The sequence below is a fragment of the Mustela nivalis genome (genome assembly GCF_964662115.1).
Source record: "Mustela nivalis genome assembly, contig: HAP1_SCAFFOLD_1120, whole genome shotgun sequence".
NCBI classification, from domain to species: Eukaryota; Metazoa; Chordata; class Mammalia; order Carnivora; family Mustelidae; genus Mustela; species Mustela nivalis.
In genome coordinates, this window is record NW_028135544.1 from 102,460 (window position 1) to 126,558 (window position 24,099).

General features: G+C 38.2%; 1 protein-coding gene across 1 annotated transcript; it reads left to right on the forward strand.

The window, feature by feature from the left end:
- The first annotated feature begins 652 nt into the window (after positions 1 to 652).
- On the forward strand, positions 653 to 23,335 carry LOC309857716 (uncharacterized protein). The gene is made up of 3 exons (XM_082750443.1): positions 653 to 936; positions 8,125 to 8,284; positions 22,608 to 23,335. Exons 2-3 carry the CDS (start codon positions 8,133 to 8,135, stop codon positions 22,921 to 22,923), a joined length of 468 nt encoding a protein of 155 aa, XP_082606569.1. The 5' UTR covers positions 653 to 936; positions 8,125 to 8,132; the 3' UTR covers positions 22,924 to 23,335.
- The last annotated feature ends 764 nt before the right edge of the window (positions 23,336 to 24,099 follow it).

Genomic DNA, 24,099 nt, shown 5'->3' on the forward strand with positions numbered 1-24,099 from the left:
TCCCCTACTACTGTGCCATCTTAACTCTTCCTCTAAGTGACATTTGGTACTTGGTTTTCTCTGTCTGTATGTACACAACGTCACTTTTATCCAATCTTCTGCTGATAGACACATAAGTTGTTTCCATATCTTGGCTATTGCATCATATGCTGCAGTGAACCCGCTGATTTCATTTCCTATGGATATATATCTAGAAGTGGGATTGTTGGATGATCTAATAGTTCTATTTTTAACTTTTTGAATAACTTCTAAACTGTTTTCTATAGTGGCCATACAAATTTAAATTACTACCAGCTGTGTCTAAGACTTCTTTTTTCTCTATGTTCACTACCATTTTTCTCTTGTCTTTTTGACAGTGGACACCCCAAGAGATACTGGGTGATATCCCATAGTTATTGTGATTTGCATTTTCCCAGTAATTGGGGATATTAAACTACAATGAAAATTCATATAGAATTATTTGTGTCTCTCAATCTATAAAATTGAATGACTCCATTTATTAAGATCCTCAATGAGGTTTCCACCAATGTTTCGTAGTTTGCAACATCAGATCTGGCAAAGATTTGGATACATTTATATCTTGTTGATTTTTTTCTTCATTTCATGAGTGATTGTAAATGATGTGCTTATATATTTTCTCTTATTTTTAATTTCTACAAGATAGAAATAAGACTGAATTTTTATACAGTAACTTTGTTTCTTGCAACCTCACTAACTTATTTGTTGTAGCAGTGTTTCTGTGAATTATCTGAGATTTGCTTTTCTTTACAATCATGTTATCTATAAATAAATACATCTACTTTCCTTATCTATATGCATTTTTATTTTTGCTTTTAAAATTTGTTGCCAGGTATAATTGACATATTATATTATATTGCTTTCAGGAATACAACATGCTGATTTGAAAAGTCTATATATTACTCAATGTTTACAAAGGTAAGTATAGTCACCACATGACAACATACAATGTTGTTACAATATTATTATTTCCTATGCTATACATTCAATTTTTTTTATAACTGGAAATTTACACACATTAATCTCCTTCATCTATTTTGCTCATTCTCACAATAATCTCTCCTCTGTATTGATCAGATTGTTCACTGCATTTAAGGCTTTCTTTTCCTGTTGTTGCTTCTGACCACTGGATTTTGCTAGGTACATCTTGCTTGGTTGTGGTTGATATTTTGGACTCTGTTCATTCACTGACCCATCATTCTTTGGACAGAATGACAAGAAAGAGGAACACACACACCAAAATAATTGGAAGCAGTGTTCTCTGCCACAGAGTTAATCAATATGGATATAAGAAAGATGTCAGAGATAGAATTCAGAAGAGCAAGCATAATGTTAATAGCTAGGCTCGAAAAAGAATAAGTGGTAATATACAATCACTAAGGGCATCAATGTGATCTAATAAAGCCAAACTTAAAAGTGCTATGAATGAGATGCAATCTAAACTGAATATTCTCAACAGCTAGGATCAATGAGACAGAAGAAAGAATAAATTATCTAGAAGATAAGCTGATGGAAAGGAAGGAAAATAGAGATAGGCAGCTAGTATCCCATGGGAAAAGAAAATGTTTGGAGAGATTAACGATGCCATTAAATGTTCCAGTCATAATTATTCAGATCCCTAAGGAGGTGGAGAGAGGGAGAGGGCTAGAAGATATATTTGAGGAAAACATAACTGATAAATTCTCTAATCTGGAGAAGGAAACAAACATCCATATCCAAGAGGCAGAGAGGAACCCTCCCAAAATCAATAAAAATAGATTAACAGCCTAACATATAATAGTAAAGCTTGCAAAACTTGCAGCCCAAGAAAATATCCTGAGAATAGCTAGGGGGAGGTGTTTCCTTAACTATGGGGGGAGGAACATTAAAATATTGTTACATCTGGGATACCTGGGTGGCTCAGTCAGTTAAGTGATTGCCTTCAGCCTGGGTCATGATCCCAGTGTCTTGGGATTTAGTCCTGCATTGGGCTCCTTACTCAGCAGGGAGCCTGCTTCTCCCTCTGCCTCTGCCTGCCACTCTGCCTGCTTGTGCACTCACTCTCTCTCTCTCTCTCTCTGACAATTAAATAAAATTAAAAAAATATATACCATCACACCTATCCAAAGAAACCTGGAAGGCCAGAAAGGGGTGGAAGACATATTAAGGGTACTAAATGAATAGAACATGCAGCCAAGAATTCTGTATCCATCAAGGTTGTCATTCAGAACAGATGAAGATATAGAGAACTTCCAGGACAGGCAGAAACTGAAAGAATATGCGATCATCAAGCCAGCCTTACAAGAAGTATTAAGGGCGATTCTATAAGTGAAGAGAGATCCCTCCCAAGAGTAATATAGACCAGAAAGTAACAGGCCATCTGCAAAAGCAGGTACTTTACAGGCAATACAATGGTACTAAATTCATATCTTCCAATAGTTATCCTCAATGTAAATGGGCTGAATTCTCCCATCAAAAGACACAGGGTTTCAGACTGGATAAAAAAGCAGGACTTTTTTATAAATAGAATCCATATGCTGTCTATAAGAGACAGATTTTGAACCTAAAGACACCTTCAAATTGAACGTGAGGAGATGGAAAACAATTTATAATGCCAGTGGACCTCAAAAGAAAGTTGGGTTAGCAATCCTTGTATCACACAAATTAGATTTTAAACCAAAGACCATAGTAAAAGATGTAGAGAACACCATACCATACTTAAATGGTCTATTCAATGAGAAAATCTAGCAAATCTAAATATCTATGCCCCCAAAGTGGGCACAACCAATTACATAATCCAAATAATAACCTAAATAAAGAAACATGGATAATAACACAATAGTAGGAGAATTCAACACTCCATTCACAGCGATGAACAGATCACTGAAGCAGAAGATCAACAAAGAAAGAAGAACTTTAAATGACACATTGGAACAGATGGACTTTATAGATATATACAGAGCATTCTATCCTAAAACAGCAAAATATTCATTCTTCTCGAGTGCATATGGAGCTTTCCTGAGAAAAGATCACATACTGGGTCACAAATCAGGTCTCAGCTGATACCAAAAGACTGAGATTTTTCCTTGAATATTTTCAGACCACAATTTTTTAAACTTGACCTCAATCACAAGAAGAAATTAAGAAGGAACTCAAACACATGGAGGTAAAGGGGAATTCTGCTAAAGAATGAATGGGTCAACCAGGAAATTAAAGAAGAACTTAAACAATTCACTGAAACCAATGAAAATGAAAACACCTCTGTTCATAACCTCTGGTATACTGCAAAGCCAGTCCTTAGAGGGATGAGTATAGCCATCCAAGTCTCTGTCAAAAATCAAAATAATCCCAAGTACACAAGCTAATCTTACACCTAAAGGACCTGGAGAAATAGAATCAATAAGGCCTAAGCCAAGTAACAGAAGAGAAATAATAAAGATTAGAGCAGAGATCAATGAAAAAGAAACCAGAAAAACAGTAGAGTATATCAACAAAGCTAGAAGCTGGTCCCTTGGAAGAATTAATAAGATCAATGAACCCTTGGACAGACTTACTCAAAGAAAAGAAGGACCCAAATTAATAAAATTATGATTGAAAGGGGAGAGATCATGAGTAGCACCAAGTAAATAGAAACAATTATTAAAAATTATTACCAACAAATCTATGCCAACAAATTAAGCAATCTGGAAGAAATGGATGTCTTTCTGGAAAGTTATAAAGTACCAGCATTGAAACAAGAAGAAATAGGCAATCTTAACAGAGATAGTCAGCACAGAAATAGATACAGTAATCCAAAAACCTCTCAAAAGAGAAGATGTCAGAGCCATATGGCTTCCCAGAGGAATTCCACAAGACATTTAAAGAGGAATTTAACCTATATTATCCTGACTTGAAAACCAGACAAAGACTCCATCAAAAAGGAAAATTATGGACCAATCTTCCTGATGAACCTGTATGCCAAAATACTCAACAAGATCCTAGCCAAAAGGATTCAACAGTACATTGAAAGGATTATTTACCACAACCAGGTGGGTTTTATTTCTGGGATGAAAGGGTGGTGGTTCAATATTTACAGATCAATCAATGTGATAGAGCACATCAATAAAAGAAAAGACAAGAACCATATGATCCTCTCAACTGATGCAGAACAATCATTTAACAAAATACATCATCCATTCCTGGTTAAAATTCTTCAGACTGCAAGGGTAGAGGAAACATACCTCAAGATCATAAAAGCCAACTATGAAAAACCCACAGTGAATGTCATTCTCAATTGGGAAAAACTTACAGCTTTTCCCTTTAGGTCAGGAGCACAACAGGGAACCCAACTCTCACCACTATTGTTCAACATAGTACTAGAAGTCCTCAGCAATCACAAAAAAAAAAGAAATAAATGATAATCAAGATAGCAAATAAGAAGTCCAATTGTCTCTCTTTACATATAGCATGATACTTAACTTGGAAAACTCAAAGAATATACCCACAAATTGCTAGAACTCATACAGTAATTCAGCAATGTGACAGGATATAAAATCAATACACAGAAGTCTGGTACACTTTTATACACTAACAATTTGACTGAAGAAAGAGAAATTAAGGTATTGATCCCATGCACATCTGCATCAAATACTATAAGATACCTAGGAATAAACCTAACCAAAGAGGTAAAAGATTTGTACTCTAGAAACTACAGATCACTTATGGAAGAAATTGAGGAAGACACAAAGAGATGAAAAAAATATCCCATGTTTATGGATTAGAAGAATAAACATTGTAAAAATATCTATGCTACCCAGAGCAATCTACACATTCAATGCAATCCCTATCAAAATACTATTGACATTTTTAACAGAGATGATATAAGGAATCCTAAAATTTCTTTGGTACCAGAAAATATCCCTTATTGCCAGATGAATGTTGAAAAAGAAAACCGAATCACAATGCCTGAATTCAAGCTGTATTACAAAGCTGTGATCATCAAGACAGCATGGTACTGGCACAAAAACAGACACATAGATCTTTGGAACAGAATATAAAACACAGAAATGGACCCTTAATTCTATGTTCACCTAAATTTTGACAAAGCAGAAAATAATTTCCAATAGAAAAAAAAGAGTTTCTTCAATAAATGGCACTGGGAACATTGAACAGATACATGCAGAAGAATAAAACTGGGCCATTCTCTTACAGGATACACAAAGATAAACTCAAAATGGATGAAAGACCTCAAAGTGAGACAGAAATCCATAAGCATCCTAGAAGAGAATGCAGTCAATAACCTCTTTGACATCAGCCACAGCAACTTCTTTGTAGACAGGTCTTCTAAGGCAAGGAAAACCAAAGCAAAAATGAACTTTCAGCAATTCAACAAGATAAAAGCAACTGTGCAGCAAAGAAACAGTCAACAAAAAAATGAGGCAACCCACAGAATGGTAGAAGATATTTGAAAATGACATTACAGATAAAAGATTGGTATCCAAAATCTATAAGGAGTTTTTCAAACTCAACACACCAAAAACAAATAATCCAATCAAGAAATTTACAGAAGCTATGAACAGACACTTATCCCAAGAAGACATACAAATGGCTTACAGACACATGACAAAAAAGTGTTCAACATCACTAGCTATCAGGGAAATAGAAATCAAAACTACAATGACACACCAGTTAGAATGGCAAAAATTAACAAGGCAGGAAACAAGTAGCAAGGATGTGGAGAAGGGAGAACAATTTTTCATTGTTGGGAATGCAAGCTGGTACAGCCACTCTGGAAAACAGTATGGAGGCTCCTCAAGATGTTACAAATAGAGCTATCCTATGACTCAGCAATTGCGCTTCTAGGTATTTACCCCAAGAATACAGAGGTAGTGAAAAGAAGGGGTACACGCACTCCAATTTTCATAGCAGCATTGTCCACAATTGCCCAGCTGTGGAAGGGGCCAAGATGTCCTTCAGCAGATGAATAGATAAAGAAGATGTGGTTCATATATACAATGGAGTATTACTCAACTTTCAGAAAGGATGAATATCTACCATTTTCATTGAATTAGGTGGAACTGGAGGGCATTATGCTAAGTCACATAAGTCAAATAGAAGTTATCATATGGTTTCACTCATGTGAAATATAAGAAATCACACAGAGGAACAAAGGGGAAGGGAGGAAAAACTGAATAGGAAGAAATCAGAGATAGAGACAAACCATGAGGAATTCTGGACTCCGGGAAACAAACTGAGAGTTACAGAAGGGAGGAGGATGAGGGTATGGGGTAACCAGATGATGGGTATTGAGGGCATGTATTATATTGAGCAAAGTGTTTTATATGCAACTAATGAATCATTGAACATTACATTAAAAACTAATAATGTCCTCTATGTTGGCTAATTGAACATAATAATAATAATAATAAAGGGTCTGTTTCTTTTAGTTTGTTTGTTTATATATTCCATAAATAAGTGAAATCATATGGTGTTTATCTTTCTCTGTTGAACTCATTTCACTTAACATAGTGCCCTCCAGATCCAACCATGTCATTCAAAATGACAAAATTTTCTTAATATTTTATGGCTGAGTAACATCCCATTGCATGTATTACATGAGTGAGCATCACATCTTTAAAAAACAACAACAACAACAAAATTTTAATTTATGTTTATTTATTTTTAAATTTTTATTTTCTTTTTTCAGTGTTCCAAGATTCACTGTTTATGCACCACATCCAGTGCTCCATGCAATACATCCTCTCCTTAATATCCACCACTAGGCTCACCCGTCCACCCAACCCCCTTCCTTCAAAAACTCTCAGTTTGTTTCTCAGCGTCCAGTCTCTCATGATTCATTTCCCCCTCTGATTTCCCCCAATTTAATTTTCCTTGCTTTATCCTAATGTACTCTATGTTATTATTTATGCTCCACAAGTAAATGAAACCATATAATTGACTTTCTCTGCTTAGCTTATTTCATTCAGCATAATCTCTTCCAGTCCCGTCCATGTTGATAACAAAAGTTGGGGTACCAGGTGGTGGGTATTATAGAGAGCACGGATTGCATGGAGCACTGGGTGTGGTGAAAAAATAATGAATACTGTTTTTCTGAAAATAAATAAATTGAAAAAAAAAGTTGGGTATCCATCCTTTCTAATGGAGGCATTATATTCCATTATATTCCTTTCTAATGGAGGCATTATATTCCATTATATCCCATTATATGTGGACCATTCATCTGTTGAAGGGCATCTTGACTCTTTCCACAGTTTGGCAATTGTGGACATTGCTGCTAATAATATTTTAACTACATCTGTATATTTGGGGTAAATACCCAGTAGTGGAGATAGAGTGGTTGGAGGAGCAGAGGGAAAAGGACAAGCAGACTCTTCTCTGAGTGTGGAGCTTGACATGGGTCTCAATCCCAGGAAACTGAGATATTGACTTGAGCCAAAATCAAGCATCACTTGCTCTACCACTTGAGCCACCCAACCACCGCTGCATGGCACATCCTTATCCATTCCTCTTTTCATAGACATTTAGTTTGCTATCCTATCTTGGCTAATGTAAATTATGTTGCAATAAACATAAGGGTACATATATTTATTTAAATTCATGTTCTCATATGGGGGGGATACTCAAAAGTGGATCTACTGGATTATTAACTTTTGGAAGAACCTCCATAGAGTTTTCAAAGTCATTGTACTAATTAATATTCATGGCAACAGTATATGATGGTTCCCTTTTCTCCACATCCACACCAACCCTTGATATTTCTTCTGTTTTTCATTTTAGTCATTCTGACAGGTGCAAAGTAAAATCTTACATGGTTTTAATTTGCATTTCCTGATAATTAGTGATATTGAGCATCATTTAATGTGTCTGTTGGCCATTTGAACACCTTTTTTGGAAAAATATCTATTCAGGTATTCTACCCAATTTTTAGTTGGATTATTGTTCTTTGCATGTGTACTGAGTTATACAAGTTCTTTGTATGTTTTGGATATTAACCCCCTATCAAGTGTAACATTTGCAAACATCTCCCATTCACTAGGTTGCTTTTTTTTTCTTGATGATTTCTTTTGCTGTATATAAGCTTTTTATTTTGATGTGGATATTACATGTTTATTTAAATATATTATATAGGGGACAAGATGGCTGGGGAGGAGGAGGAAGCACCTTTTCAGCCGGTAACCCAAAGTGAGCTGATTACCTACCAAAGAACTCCCATCACCCATGAAATCAGCCTGCGATCAGAATTATACACGTCTGGATCTCTACAGGGGCAGAAGACACCAGTGGGCAGGTAAAGCAGAGTGGGAAGGGCTGACTGATTTCTGAAGATAAACAAAAGGGGGAGGGAGCCACCAGAGGCAACCTGTTGGAAAGTAATACCCCAATACGAGCGAGAGTGCCCTGCCTCTGGGGACCAGCATTAACATGGAGACTGGTTGAAAGCACTCCAAAAGAGCAAAGGATTGGGGGGGGGATTGTGGGAATTGGGGCGGCTAGGGACAGGGGCTTAAGTCCCTGGTCCCAGGACAGCCTCCCCAGTGCTGAGGCAGAGAGAGTGCGGTGGAGAAACCAGCTCTTGGTCCCTAAGGCAACAGCGCGCTCGAGAATGCCTGGGTTCTAGCTCCTGTGAGGGGATGGGAGCCAAGCCAGTTGGCAGAATGCGTGAGCCCTACCACAAAGCTTGAGATACACGCGCACATCCCTCATGCTCCCCTGAGTTAAAAAGGCCGGCTGGCACTCTGTGACCCACGCCATTGTTTCAAAGCCTAAGCCGCGGGCCCCAAACTCTCTCCTGACAGAGGTGCGCCAAAGCCCAGCCTGGTGCTTACGGACTTGCGCCCCCGTTCTCAGTGCCTGAGACTTGTGCGCGACCCATAGCCGCCTCTGAAAAAGGTGCGCGCAAGCCAGGCACTCCCAGCCCTGGCCAGCAGCAAAATCTCAGTGTGCGATCGCTGCTTGGAACCTCTCTGGCGGTGGGGAGCTCCCAGACAGCTGACACTGCCTTGGCTTTGGGTACAAGCAAAAGATCCTGCGCCCCCAGTGTCTGCAACTTGGAACCTGCTCTGCCAGCGGCCAAGGGGGAACTTATTTAGGCTCTGCACCCAGACTGAGGGTTTTCTCTGAGAGGGAGATCTGGGTGCGGTTTGTTTTCCTCTAAAACTACAAAAACCATCAAAGGCGGTCAAGGTGAGAGAAAAAAAAAGTGAACAAGAATAAAAACCTCCAGAGAATAAAAGCCTGAAAAAAAAAAAAAAAAACAGTTTCCTCAGAGCCCACCCCCTTGAGGGGGGCTGGAGGACTTAACTCAGAAAACATCATTGACTGACAACCCACATGGCAGGCCCTTCCCCCAGAAAACAAACCAAGAAAGAAAAAAAAAAAAGGAAAAAAAAAAAAGGACTACAAGAGAACAACCACTACTTCATAGGAAAACTTGTATTGTTCACTCGTTCCCACTATTCTGGTTCATTTTTTTTTTTTAACATAGGTGATTTTTTTTAACCTATTTACCATCACAGCGAGCTGTACAGTACATCAAATTCCATAATACACTTCTAACCTGAACTTTTTGATACATAAACCTATGTTTTTCTTTTGCATTTTTATTTTTTTGAATTCCTTTTTTTAAATTTTAGTGTAGTTTAGTCTAGTTTATTCCTTTTTATTTTTATCCTCTAATATTCATATAGAGTTAAACTTCAAAATAATCCCCTTTCCCCAATCAGTAATACCCCTATAGGTAAACCAATTTTTAATCCCCTTTATCTTAGGAAAGTTGAGTCCTTTAACAAAGATATCAAGATACATCCAGGAAGAATCAAAACAACCTTCCTCGCACACACTGAGAATTTATAAGAACTCTCCCATCTTCTTCCACCAGTGTTTCTGTGTTTTTGTGTTTGTCCTGATAGCATATAAATTTACACTTGGGGTTCTTTTTGACGAGGTTCTTTCTTTATTTGCATATATATTTGTTTCTCTTGTCATATACTTGTATCAGTCTTTTTATCTCTTTTTGTTTGTCTACTTCATAAATCTTACCTTGGGGCCCAACTGGGCTGAACCTTCTTTTTCATCTTCCCTTTCTTTCATGTCTCTCTCTCTTTCTCTCTTTTTTTTTTTCTTTTTTTCTTTTGTCTCTCATTTGGGTGGGGAATCCTGATTGCTCAGAAGTGTTCCAGGGTGCACCTTGACTGCACCACAGTTGAAACATCCAGCTACATCTGTTCAGTCATCTCCCACCAAAATGACTAGGAGAAGGAATGCCCAACAGAAGAAAAATACAGAGGATGGACATTCTGCAACAGAGCGAACGGCTATCAACATAGACAATATGTCGGAAAGAGAATTCAGGCTAACAATTATCCAGGCAATAGCTAGGTTGAGGAAAGCCATGGATGACCAAATGGAATTGATTAGGGCCGAACTGAAAGCGACCAGACAGGATGTTCACAATGTTAGGGCGGAGCTTAAAGCTAACAGGGAGGAGGTTCATAATGCTCTCAATGAGTTCCAATCTAAACTAAACTCTCTCAAAGCTAGGGTAACTGAGACAGAAGATAGAATTAGTGATCTGGAAGACAAACAGATAGAGAGAAAGGATCAGGAGGAAGCCTGGAACAAACAGCTTAGAAACCACGAAAACAGAATCAGAGAAATAAATGATGCCATGAAGTATTCCAACATCAGAATTATTGGAATCCATGAAGAGGAGGAGAAAGAAGTCTAGAAGATATAGTGGAACAAGTTCTTCATGAAAATTTTCCCAATCTCACGAATGGAACGAGCGTTCATGTACTAGAGGCTGAACGGTTTCCATCCAAGATTATACATTCCAAAAAAACATCACGACACCTGATAGTCAAATTGAGGAATTATAATTGTAGGTATAATCTCTTAAAAGCTGCCAGGGCAAAGAGGCTCCTTAATTACAGAGGGAAGCCCATCAGAATAACATCAGACCTGTCCACAGAGACCTGGCAAGCCAGAAGAGGCTGGCAAGATATATTCAGGGCACTAAATGAGAAGAATATGCAGCCAAGAATACTTTATCCAGCAAGACTGACATTCAAAATGGATGGAGAGATAAAGAGTTTCCAAGACTGGCAAGGCTTAAAAGACTATGCAACCACCAAGCTGACACTGCAGGAAATATTAAGGGGGGGTTCTATAAAAGAAGAAAAATCCCTAGAATAGCATTGAAAAGAAATATAGAGACAGTCTACAGAAAGACAGACTTCAAAGGTAACTTGATGTCAATAAAAACGTATCTATCAATAATCACTCTCAATGTGAATGGCCTAAATGCACCCATAAAATGGCACAGGGTTGCAGATTGGATAAAACGAGAGGACTCATCCATATGTTGTCTACAAGAGACCCATTTTCAATCTAAAGATACACCCAGACTGAAAGTGAAGGGATGGAGAAGCATCTTTCATGCCAATGGGCCTCAAAAGAAGGCTGGGGTAGCGATTCTCATATCAGATAAATTAGACCTCAAACTAAAGACTGTAGTCAGAGATATAGAAGGACACTACATAATCCTTAAAGGGACTATCCACCAAGATGATCTAACAATTGTAAATATCTATGCTCCCAATATGGGAACAGCCAATTACTTAAGAAAACTGTTAATCAAGATAAAGAGTCATATTGATATGGATACACTAATCGTAGGAGATCTTAACACGCCTCTCTCAGAAATAGACAGATCATCAAAGCAGAAAATCAATAAAGAAACAAGAGCATTGAATGACACATTGGACCAGATGGATCTCATAGATATATACAGAACATTCCACCCTAAAACAACAGAATACTCATTCTTCTCAAGTGCACAGGGAACCTTCTCAAGAATAGACCACATACTGGGTCACAAATCAGAAATCAACCGATACTAAAAGACTGAGATTATTCCCTGCATATTCTTAGATCACAATGTTTTGAAACTGGAGCTCAATCACAAGGAAAATTTCAGAAGGATCAAACACCTGGAAGCTAAACACTACCTTGATTAAGAATTCTTGGATCAACCAGAAGATCAAAAAAGAACTGAAATAATTCATGGAAACCAATGAGAATGAAGACACTTCGGTCCAAAATGTATGGGATACAGCAAAGGCTGTCATAAGGGGGAAATATGTAGCCACCCAAACCTCCCTCAAAAATGAAAAATCCAGAATACACCAGCTGTCTCTTAAAGAACTGGAGAATCAACAACAAAACAAACCAACTCCACACATAAGAAGGGAAATCATCACGATTAGAGCTGAGATACAGTAGAACGTATCAATGAAAGTAGAAGCTGCTTTTTGGAAAGAATCAATAAGATCGATAAACCATTGGCCACACTAATCCAAAAGAAAAGAGAGAAATCCCAAATTCATAAAATTATGGATGAAAAGGGAGAGATCACAACGAACACCAAGGAAGTAGAAACAATCATCAGAAGTTATTATCAACAGTTATATGCCAATAAGCTTAGCAACCTAGATGAAATGGATGCATTCCAGGAAAAATATAAAATACCAAAATTGAACCAGGAAGAAATCAACAACCTGAATAGACCGATATCTAATAACAAGATTGAAGCAGTGATCAAAAAACTCCCAAAAAACAAGAGCCCAGGACCTGACGGATTCCCTGGGGAATTCTACCAAACTTTCAAAGAAGAAGTAACACCTATTCTCATGAAGCTGTTTCAAAAAATTGAAGCAGACGGAAAACTTCCTGACTCTTTCTATGAAGCCAACATTACCCTGATCCCCAAACCAGGCAAAGACCCTACCAAAAAGGAGAATTTCAGACCAATATAACTGATGAATATGGATGCTAAGATTCTCAACAAGATCCTAGCCAACAGGATCCAACAGCACATTAAAAAGATTATCCACCATGACCAGGTGGGATTCATCCCTGGGCTACAAGGATGGTTCAACATTCGCAAGTCAATCAATGGGATACAACAAATTAATATGAGAAGAGAGAAGAACCACATGGTCCACTCCATTGATGCAGAAAAAGCATTTGACAAAATCCAGCATCCGTTCCTGATTAAAATGCTTCAAAGTATAGGGAAAGAGGGAACATTCCTGAACCTCATCAAATCTATCTATGAAAGACCCACAGCAAATAACATCCTCAATGGGAAAAGCTTGCAGCCTTCCCGATGAGCTCAGGAACAAGACAATGATGCCCACTTTCACCACTCTTGTTCAACATAGTATTAGAAGTTCTAGCAACAGCAATCAGACAACAAAGAGAAATAAAAGGTATCCAAATTGGTGATGAAGAAGTCAAACTCTCTCTCTTCGCAGATGACATGATTCTTTATATGGAAAACCCAAAAGACTCCACCTCCAAACTACTAGAGCTCATATAGCAATTCAGCAACGTGGCAGGATACAAAGACAATGTGCAGAAATCAGTGGCTTTCTTATACACTAACAATGAAAATACAGAAAGGGAAATTAGAGAATCAATTCCATTTACTATAGCACCAAGAACCATAAGATACCTGGGAATAAACCTAACCAAAGAGGTAAAGAATCTGTACTCGAGGAACTAAAGGACACTCATGAAAGAAATTGAAGAAGACACAAAAAGATGGAAGACTGTTCCATGCTCTTGTATCGGAAGAATGAACATTGTTAAAATGTCTATACTGCCTAGAGCAATCTATACTTTTAATGCCATTCTGATCAAAATTCCACCGGTATTCTTCAAAGAGCTGGAGCAAATAATCCAAAAATTTGTATGGAATGAGAAGAGACCCCGAATTGCTAAGGAAATGTTGAAAAACAAAAATAAAACGGGAGGCATCATGTTACCTGATTTCAAGCTTTATTACAAAGCTGTGATCACCAAGACAGCATGGTACTGGCATAGAAACAGACACACAGACCAGTGGAACAGAGTAGAGAGCCCAGATATGGACCCTCAACTCTATGTTCAATTAGTCTTCGACAAAACAGGAAAAAAAATATACAGTGGAAAAAAGACAGTCTCTTCAATAAATGGTGCTGGGAAAACTGGACAGCTATATGTAGAAGAATGAAACTTGACCATTCTCTTACACCATACACAAAGATAAACTCAAAATGAATAAAAGACCTCAACGTGAGACAGTAATCCATCAGAATCCTAGAGCAGAACATAGGCAGTAATCTCTTTGATATCAGTCACAGCATCTTCTTTCAAATATGTCTCCAAAGGCAAAGGAAACAAAAGCGAAAATAAACTTTTCGGACTTCATCAAAATCAAAAGCTTCTGCACAGCAAAGGAAACAGTCAAAACAACAAAGAGGCAACCCACAGGATGAGAGAAGATATTTGCAAATGACAGTACAGACAAAGGATTGATGTCCAGGATCTATAATGAACTCTTCAAACTCAACACACATGAAACAGGCAAACATATCAAAAAAATGGGAAGAAGATATGAACAGACACTTCTCCCATCAAGACATACAAATGGCTATCAGACACATGAAAAAATATTCATCATCATTAGCCCTCAGGGAGATTCAAATTAAAACCACATTGAGATATCACCTTACACCAGTTAGAATGGCCAAAATTAACAAAACAGGAAACAACATGTGTTGGAAAGGATGTGGAGAAGGGGGAACCCTCTTCCACTGTTGGTGGGAATGCAAGTTGGTGCAGCCTCTTTGGAGAACAGTGTGGAGATTCCTCAAGAAATTAAAAATAGAACTTCCCTATGACCCTGCCATTGCACTCCTGGGTATTTACCCCAAAGATACAGATGTCGTGAAAAGAAGGGCCATCTGTACCCCAATGTTTATAGCAGCCATGGCCACGGTCACCAAACTATGGAAAGAACCAAGATGCCCTTCAATGGACGAATGGATAAGGAAGATGTGGTCCATATACACTATGGAGTATTACGCCTCCTTCAGAAAGGATGAATACCCAACTTTTGTAGCAACATGGAAGGGACTGGAAGAGATTATGCTGACTGAAATAAGTCAAGCAGAGAGAGTCAATTATCATATGGTTGCACTTATTTGTGGAGCATAACAAATAGCATGGAAGATAAGGGGAAATGAAGAGGAGAAGGGAGTTGAGGGAAATTGGAAAGGGAGGTGAATCATGAGAGACTATGGACTCTGAAAAACAATCTGAGGGGTTTGACGTGGCAGGGGGGTGGGAAGTTGGTCTACCAGGTGGTGGGTATTATAGAGGGCATGGATTGCATGGAGCACTGGGTGTGGTGAAAAAATAATGAATACTGTTTTTCTGAAAATAAATAAATTGAAAAAATTAAAAATATATATATTATAACTAAATATATGAGTATATTTTTATTTTTTAAATATATATTTATATAAAATAAGGATATAATTATTATACCTAGTATTTATATATATTTACATATATTATATATTTACATGCATTATATATTATACATTATATTACATATATAATGTTTTTTCCTTTGTTTCCCTTGCTTGAGGTTATATGTATATTTTATATTTACATATTTGTACTTTATATTCATATATACAACATATATATATAAGAATATACAAGGGAAATATATCTAATAAATATAATACAATATAATGTATAATATATATCCTCATTGTATATTCTTGCCTCCTTTGTCAAAGATTAACTGACTATATAGTCATGGGTTTATTTCTGAGCTCTCCACCCCATTCCACTGTTCTATCTGTCTATTTTCGGCCAGCATTATTCCGTTTTGATTACTATAGCTTTGTAGTATATTTTGATATCTGAGATTATGATATCTCCTTTTATGTTCTTTTCCAAAATTTATTTGGTCATTAAGATCTTTTATAGCTCCATACCAATTTAAGGACTATTTCTTCTAGTTCTGTGAAATATGCTATTGGTATTTCGATAGGGATGTCACTGAGTCTAAAGATAGCTTGTGTAGTATGATTATTTTAACAATATTAATTTTTCCAATCTATGAGTATAGAATATCTTTCCATTTGTTTGTGTCATCTTCAATTTTTTTAATCAGTGTCACAGTTTTCAGTGCTTAGATCTTTCACCTTGTGTACTTTTATTCCTGGATGTTTTATTCTTTTTGGTGCAAGTTGAGTTGTTTTCTTAATTTGCTCTCTGCTACTTTGTTGTTGTTGTATAGAAATGCGACAGCTATGCCTGGTTGGCTCAGTCAGTTAAGAGTCTGCCTTTGGCTCAGGTCATGATCTCAGGGTCCTGGGATAGAGCCCCATGTCAGGCTCCCTGCTTAGTGGGAAGCTTGCAGATTCTCCTTCTCCCTCTGCTTCCTGATCTGCCTTCTTGTGCTCTCTATCTGTCTATCAAATAAACAAATAAAATCTTTAAAAAAAGAAGTGCAACATATTTCTGTATATTGGTTTTTTATCAGGAAAACTAATTTTCTATTCAGTTTTCTATTTACTGAATTCATTCACACATTCTAGTGGCTTTTGGGTGTAGTCTTTAAGACTTTATATATTATATCATATGCTAATGTGACGGTTTTACTTCTTCCTTACTAATTTGGATACCTCATTAATTTTTCTTGTGTAATTGCTGTTGCGAAGACTTCTTTTACTATGTTGAATGAAAGTGGTGTGAATGGATACTCTTGTCTTATTTCTGGAAAATCTTTTGTTTTTTACCTTTGAGTTTAATGTTAGCTGTGGCTTCTCATATATGGCCTTTATCATGTTCAAATATGTTTGCTCTAAACCCACTTTGTTAAGAGTTTTTATCATGAATGATGTTGTATTTTGTCAAATATATTTTTCTCAATCTATGGAGATGATTTTAAGATATTTATTTTTCTCTTTTAATATGATGTATGATGGTAGTTGATTTATGAATATTGAGCCACCCTTGCACCCCTGGGATAAGTTTCACTTGATCATGATTAAGAACTTTTAATGTAGGGGCACCTGGGTGGCTCAGTGAGTTAAAGCCTCTGTCTTCGGCTCAGGTCATATCTCAGGGTCCTGGGATCGAGCCCTGCATCGGGCTCTCTGCTGAGCAGGGAGCCTGATTCCCCCTTCTCTCTCTGCCTGCCTCTCTGCCTACTTGTGATCTCTGTCTGTCAAATAAATAAATAAAATATTTTTTTTAAAAAGAACTTTTAATGTATTTATAAATATAGTTTACTAATATTTTGCTGATGATTTTTGCATCTATGTTCATCAGGGATATTGGCCTATAGTTTACTTTAAAAAAAAAATAATGCTTTTGTCTGGTTTTGGTGTTAAAATTATGCTATCCTCATAGAATTAATATGAAAGTTTTTCTTCTTCTTCTTTTTTTAAAGAGTTTATTTATTTATTTGACAGACAGAGATCACAAGTAGGCAGAGAGGCAGGCAGAGAGCGAGGACGAAGCAGGCTCCCTGCTGAGCAGAGAGCCTGATGCGAGGCTCGATCCCAGGACCGCGGGATAATGACTTGAGCCAAAGGCAGAGGCTTAACCCACTGAGCCACCCAGGTGCCCCATCTTCTTCTTCTTTTTAATAGTTAGAGAAGAATGGTATTAACTTTAAATGTTTGTGAGAATTCAACTGTGGATTCATCTGGTACTGGACTTCTGTTTGTTAGTTAGTTAGTTAGTTAGTTTGTTTGTTTTAAGATATTTATTTATTTATTTGACAGAGAGAGACACAGTGAGAACAGGAACACAAGCAGGGGGAGTGGGAGAGGGAGAAGCAGGCTTTCCGCAAAGCAGGGAGCCCAGTGTGGGGCTCGATCCCATGACCCTGAGATCATGACCTGAGCCGAAGGCAGATGCTTAATGACTGAGCCACCCAGGTGCCCTTGTTAGGGGTTTTTAATAACTGGTCGATTTTGTTATTAGTAGTTGATCTATTCCTTTTTTTTTTCTTTTTGACTCTATATTGGAAGATTGCATTTTTCTAGTAGGAATTTACCCATCTCTTCTATTTTGTTCAATTGGTTGGCATAGAATATGTCCTACATTCTTGTATAATTCTTTGTATATCTGTGGTGTTAGTTATTTCTCTTCTTTCATTTCTGATTTTATTTATTTGAGACCTCTCTTGTTTTTTCATGAGTCTGACCAAAGTTTAACAATTTTGTTTATCTTTTTAAAAAAATATATTTAATTTATTTATTTGAAAGAGAGACAGAAAGAAAGGGAGTGAGAACAAGCACAGAGAGTGGCAGAGGGAGAAAGAGAAGCAGGCTTCCCACTGAACAGGGAGCCCCATGTGGGGTTCAATATCAGTACCCTGGTATCATGACCTGAGCTGAAACTAGACGTTTAACCGAGTGAGCCACCCAGGTGCCCTGTTTATCCTTTAATAAAATAGCTCTTGATTTCATCGATTTTTTTCAAAATTTTGTTTCTATTTCATTTCTATTCTAATCTTCATTATTTCCTTCCTTTTAGTAACATTGGTTTTTATTTATTCTTTTTTCTGGTACCATTAGTTGTAAAGTTAAGTGGTTTTTTTGGAGGTGGGTTTGTTTGTTTGCTTGTTTGTTTTTTCTTGTTACTTGATGTAAGACTGCATAACTATAAGCTTCCCTCTTGACAATGGTTTTGCTGTATCCTAAAGATTTTACACCACTGTGCTTTTGTTTTCATTTGTCTTTAGGTATTTTTTTATTTCCTCTTTGACTTCTTGATTCACCCACTGGTGTTCAGTACCATGCTGTTTAGCCTGCATATATTTCTAGTATTTCCAGTATTGTTTCCTGGAACCGATATCTAGTTTTTTTTTTTTTAAGATTTTATTTATCTGACAGAGATCACGAGTAGGCAGAGAGGCAGGCAGAGAGAGAGAGCAAGGAACCAGGGTCCCGGGTGAGCAGAGAGCCCGATGCGGGGCTCAACCCCAGGACCCTGAGATCATGACCCAAGCTGAAAGCAGAGGCCTAATGCACTGAGCCACTCAGGTGCCCCCCGATATCTAGTTTTATAACATCATCATCAGAAAAGATGCTTAATGTGAATTCAATCTTCTTAAACGTATTGAGACATGTTTTTGGCCTAATATGATCTATCCTGAAAACACTATATGTACACTTGAAAAAAAATGCATATGCTGGTGTTTTAGGTTAGAATATTCTCTATATACCTGTTAGGTTCATCTGGGCTAAAGTGTCATTTAAATTCACCATTCCCTTTTTTATTTTCTTTTTTTTTAAAGATTTTATTAATTTATTTGACAGACAGAGATCACAAGTAGTCAGAGAGGCAGGCAGAGAGAGAAAGCAAGGAACCAGACACCCTGCTGAGCAGTGAGCCCGATGCAGGGCTCAGTCCCAGGACCCCGAGATCATAACCTGAGCCAAAGGCACAAGTTTAACCCACTGAGCCACCCAGTTGCCCCCTCTTTTTTATTTTGTTTGGATAATCTATCCATTGGTGTAAGTGGGAGTTAGAGTCTCTTACTGTTATGAATTAATACCAATTTCTTCCTTTATGTCTGTTAATACATGCTTTATGCATTTAGGTGCTCCTATATTGGGGGCACAGATTGTCGGGGTCGTGCCCCTAAGATGGCGTTGGCTACATAGCCCGAGCAGCACGACAGCCTGAAAAACATCCGCCCTGGCCACACGTGACCTCGTGCTTGTCACAAGAACACCACATGCCACCCCTGCCTACAAGCCCCAGATACCTCCTGTTCACGTGAACACCTCTGTGATTGGCTGTATACCTCCTGTTCATGTGAACACCTCTGTGATTGGCTGTTATGTCCTATATAAGGCAAGGGAACGTCCCCACAGGGGGGAGAAAAAGATCGACCAGGGAATAAACAAGAGCTTGTGCATCGACCTGTGTGTGTGTTGGTGTTGCGTCTTCTCTGCAGGCAGGGAGGGCGCGACATTTGGTGCCGAAACCTGGGAACTGTGAGTATATTTTAAAATAGCAAAGATACAGTGAAGGTAGAAATTCTGATACTGGTTGAGATATGTTCTGACTTACTGATAATATTGAGGTGTATTTAACTTTTTAATTTTATGTGCATTGATCTCACATTGAACAGTTTTGTCAGAGCTGTACGATGTATCCATTTTGTTTACTTGATTTTTAGAAGTGGTAGTTCTAATAGGAAGATTTCATGGAATAGAAGCTATGCAGCTTTTTAAACTTAGCATTTTAGGGAGAAGGTGAGAGAAGGCAATACATGAGTACCTTTTCCCCCTCGTCATATTGCACATTCATTACTAGGACGACCACAAAGGAAAGGTTAGAAGTTTGCTGAAGAGCAACCACAAAGGGACAGCAGCTGTATGTTTGCGGATCGCGACTGTAAAGGTAAAGATAATGGGGTCAGAAATTTCTAGACTCTGAATGGAGAGCCCCTTGCAGGCACTTTTGAAAGCTAATGGAACCCCTCTTGAGAGTTATTTAAGAAGTTGTTTTTCAGGAGGTGGGAATTTGAATAGTAAACCTGAGTCATCTCTGTGATACCTTAAGAAGATGAAATAGAACCTTTCTTGTTCCTATTTCTTTAGTTATCACTGTCTTATCTAACACTTTGAACCAGTTAACTCAGTTGGAGCATGGTGCTAATGTGGCTAAGGATGGGAGTTCAATCCTTTTATAGGTCCCTTAACTTTACACACTTACACAGAACTCTTCATAGCTACAGATTGCCACTTCTTGTAGGTATATATGTCGCAATTCAGCTCTTAGTCACAGGGAAGGTGAGGAGTATAGCTTAGCATAAGCCTTTCATCTCAAATGGAAAGACAGCTTAAATAATTGGTATATGTGATACTATAGACTTTTAATCTAATATTTAAATTAAACATAATAATGTAATATCTAAAATATGTGTCACTATAATTTTCTCTGGGTAAGACCATTTTCTAAATGGTATCTTTTAAAAATTAAATTTCAATAAATTAAGTTTCAGTAAAAATTAGGAACAAATACAAATAAAACATAGAAGAAAAGGTAAAATCCTGTTAACACTGAGTTCTTGTGCCTAAGTTTGGGTTTATTAAAGGAAAATATACTTGGTGCTATACAAGGCAGCAGAGTTTTCAGTTCACCTATACTATTCAGTATTACACAACTCCTAATTTCTGTTCTTGGCCTTTGCAGTTTATGTTAGTACCAGTTCATGTTAGTACTTTTCTCAGTTATGAGTTATGATTAGTATTATTTTTAGTACAATTTTTTGGTAAAAGATGTTAAATAAGTAAATATTGTTAAACACTTCAGTTGCTCTTAAGCTCCTCACATGCTGTTTAATCAGAAGAGTGTTGATTTGATCTCCAGAAAGAACCAAAGAAAGAGTTTACAAAGTATTTTGATTAGGATAGTTGCTGTCTGTCATTGTTCATTTGATATTGCGCTGCTAAGCAGTATCCAGAACTGAGGGACTACCCAACATCTCTATGCCTTTTTACCTCTTCTACCGTCTTAGGTATTCTGTACTTGACTTTGCTAACTTTGCAGGTCTAGGGATGAGAAGTTTATTGAGGTAATGGAGGGTTATAATCAAGTAATTTGCTTCTGCTAGAGATAAAGTGAATGGATTTTGTAATGAGTGGTCATGATCAGAATAAAGGTTAAAAGGAAGCAAGCATTATCAGATGGTTTTTAAAACTAATCTTTTGGCAGTAATTTCAAAAGTAATTGACACAGATTATTTACTTGAATCCTGAGATGTGAGGATTTGGATCTAAATCCTGTATCCACTTTGGGGAATCATTAATATCAGGACTAAACTCTAAGGACTACTGAGGAATTAAATCTAAATGACCTTGAACATTCTTGATACATGTTATATCCTAATCTTAAAAATGGTCATTTAGATTCAGAGCTACATTTGTGGCCTTTGAAATAGGCCAACTTAGAACATTTCTGTATTTGGCAAGTTGTGCCCCTCTTATCCCAGCACCCTCCTTTGGAGTAAACCCATGTGGAATACTACCCAATCATGTGTGGCAAATGGATATTACACACATCCCTGAATTCGGCAACTTAAAATATGTACATGTCTCAGTAGACACATACTTGGGGGTCATTATGGCCTCCTTACATACAGGAGAAAAGGTCAGAGATGTCATTCAACATTGTTTGACAAACTTTGCCTCTTGAGGCATCCCAAAACAAATCAAAACCGACAATGGGCCTGCTTACACATCACACAGCCTTAAAAATTTTGCTGATACATTTCACATACATCTAGTCACAGGCATACCCTACAACCCTCAAGGGCAAGGAATCATCGAATGCGCACACTTGACCCTGAAAAATGAATTAATAAAACAAAAAGGGGGAATAGGGGCCACCTACAAGTCCCCTAAGGACAAACTCAATACCGCTCTCTTTACTTTAAATTTTTTGGTCATGGACGCAATAGGACGATCGGCAGCAGATTACCACTCGCGTCAGGAGGTCAATCTCAATGATTGGGTAAAATGGAAAGACATTCTGACAGGTCTAAGGAAGGGTCCAGACCCGGTCCTACGATGGGTCCGTGGTTCCGTTTGTGTTTTCCCTCAGGACCAGCCGACTCCGGTTTGCGTTCCAGAATGCCTGACACGACGAGTACATCCAAATTCTCTCCACCAGTTGTATCCAGCCCTTATGGGGCATATGCATCACATCTAACTTGTATTCTAATCACTCCGGAGCAGCGAACCTCTCCCGAGAATTATCTCAGATGCTCAACGTTACCTGGTCAGCCAAATTCCACAATCTGACAACCTCCCTCCGGATGGAGATTCTGCAGATCAATGCCACGAGAGTCAACCCTCTCACGGCCTCCCAATTCCTACAAACTATGCAGGCAGTGGTGGTTTTTGGGAAATCCTGGTTTGGGACTATTGCACTCGGCTGTATTGTGCTCTTTGTCCTCCTCCTGGGGCTGCGTTGGATAAGGGCCCTCCAACGCACATTAGCCAGAGACCGGCAGGCTGTACATCAAGCCTTGGTAGCCATAGAGCATGGTAGCTCACCCCAAGTATGGCTTCGCATGCTGGACCAGTAGTCAATGATGGGTAATGAGGACGATAACGGTGTACCAACCTAAGACAGAAGCTGCAGCATGCTCTGTAGTATTTGATGACGGGTAAGGGCGCAAGTTGATCGTCCCAACCTAAGACAGGCATGGTCCCTTATCCATACAAATAAATAAAGAAGGGGGAGCTGTGGGGGTCGCGCCCCTAAGATGGTGCCCGTCGCGCCCCTAAGATGGCACTAGCTACATAGCCCGAGCAGCACGGACAGCCTGAAAAACATCCGCCCTGGCCACACGTGACCTCGTGCTCGTCACATGAACACTGCATGCCACCACTGCCTACGAGCCTCAGATACCTTCTATTCACGTGAACACCTCTGTGATTGGCTGTTATGCCCTATATAAGGCAAGGGAACTTCCCCGCAGGGGGGAGAAAAAGATCGACCAGGGAATAAACAAGAGCTTGTGCATCGACCTGTGTGTGTGTTGGTATTGCATCATCTCTGCAGGCAGGGAGGGCACGACAACAGATATTTATAATTGTCATATGCCCTTGTTGGATTGATCTTTTTATCTCGGTCCAATTCCATTCTTTGTCTTTTTGTCTTTTATTTATTTATTTATTTATTTATTTATTTATTTTTGAGTGTTCCAAGATTCATTACTTAGGCATCACACCCAGTGAACCATGCAATAGGTGCTCTCCTTAATACTCACCACCAAGCTCACCTAACCCCCCACACCCCCCCTCCAAAACACTCAGTTGGTTTCTCAGAATTCATAGTCTCTCATGCTTCTGATTTCCCCCAATTCCCTTTTCCTTCCCTTCTCTTAATGTTCTCCATGTTATTCCTTATGCTCCACAAGTAAGTGAAACCATATGATAATTGACTTTCTCTGCTTGACTTATTTCACTCAGCATAATCTCCAGTCCTGTCCATGTTGATACAAAAGTTGGGTATTCATCATTTCTGATGAAGGCATAATATTCCATTTATATATGGACCATATATTCTTTATCCATTCATCTAAATGGGCATCTTGGTTCATTCCACAGTTTGGCGATTGTGGCCATTGCTGCTATGAACATTGGGGTACAGTTGGCCCTTCTTTTCACTATATCTGTATCTTTGGGGTAAATACCAAGTGGTGCAATTGCAGGGTCATAA

What these genes read in the sequence shown, in the direction of transcription:
- LOC309857716 (XM_082750443.1), top strand. Translation starts at nt 8,133, where the DNA reads ATGGCTGGGGAGGAGGAGGAAGCACCTTTTCAGCCGGTAACCCAAAGT. An exon ending in CAGAAGACACCAGTGGGCAG is followed by an intron (nt 8,285 to 22,607) that starts GTAAAGCAGAGT and finishes ACTCCGGAGCAG; the next exon opens with CGAACCTCTCCCGAGAATTA.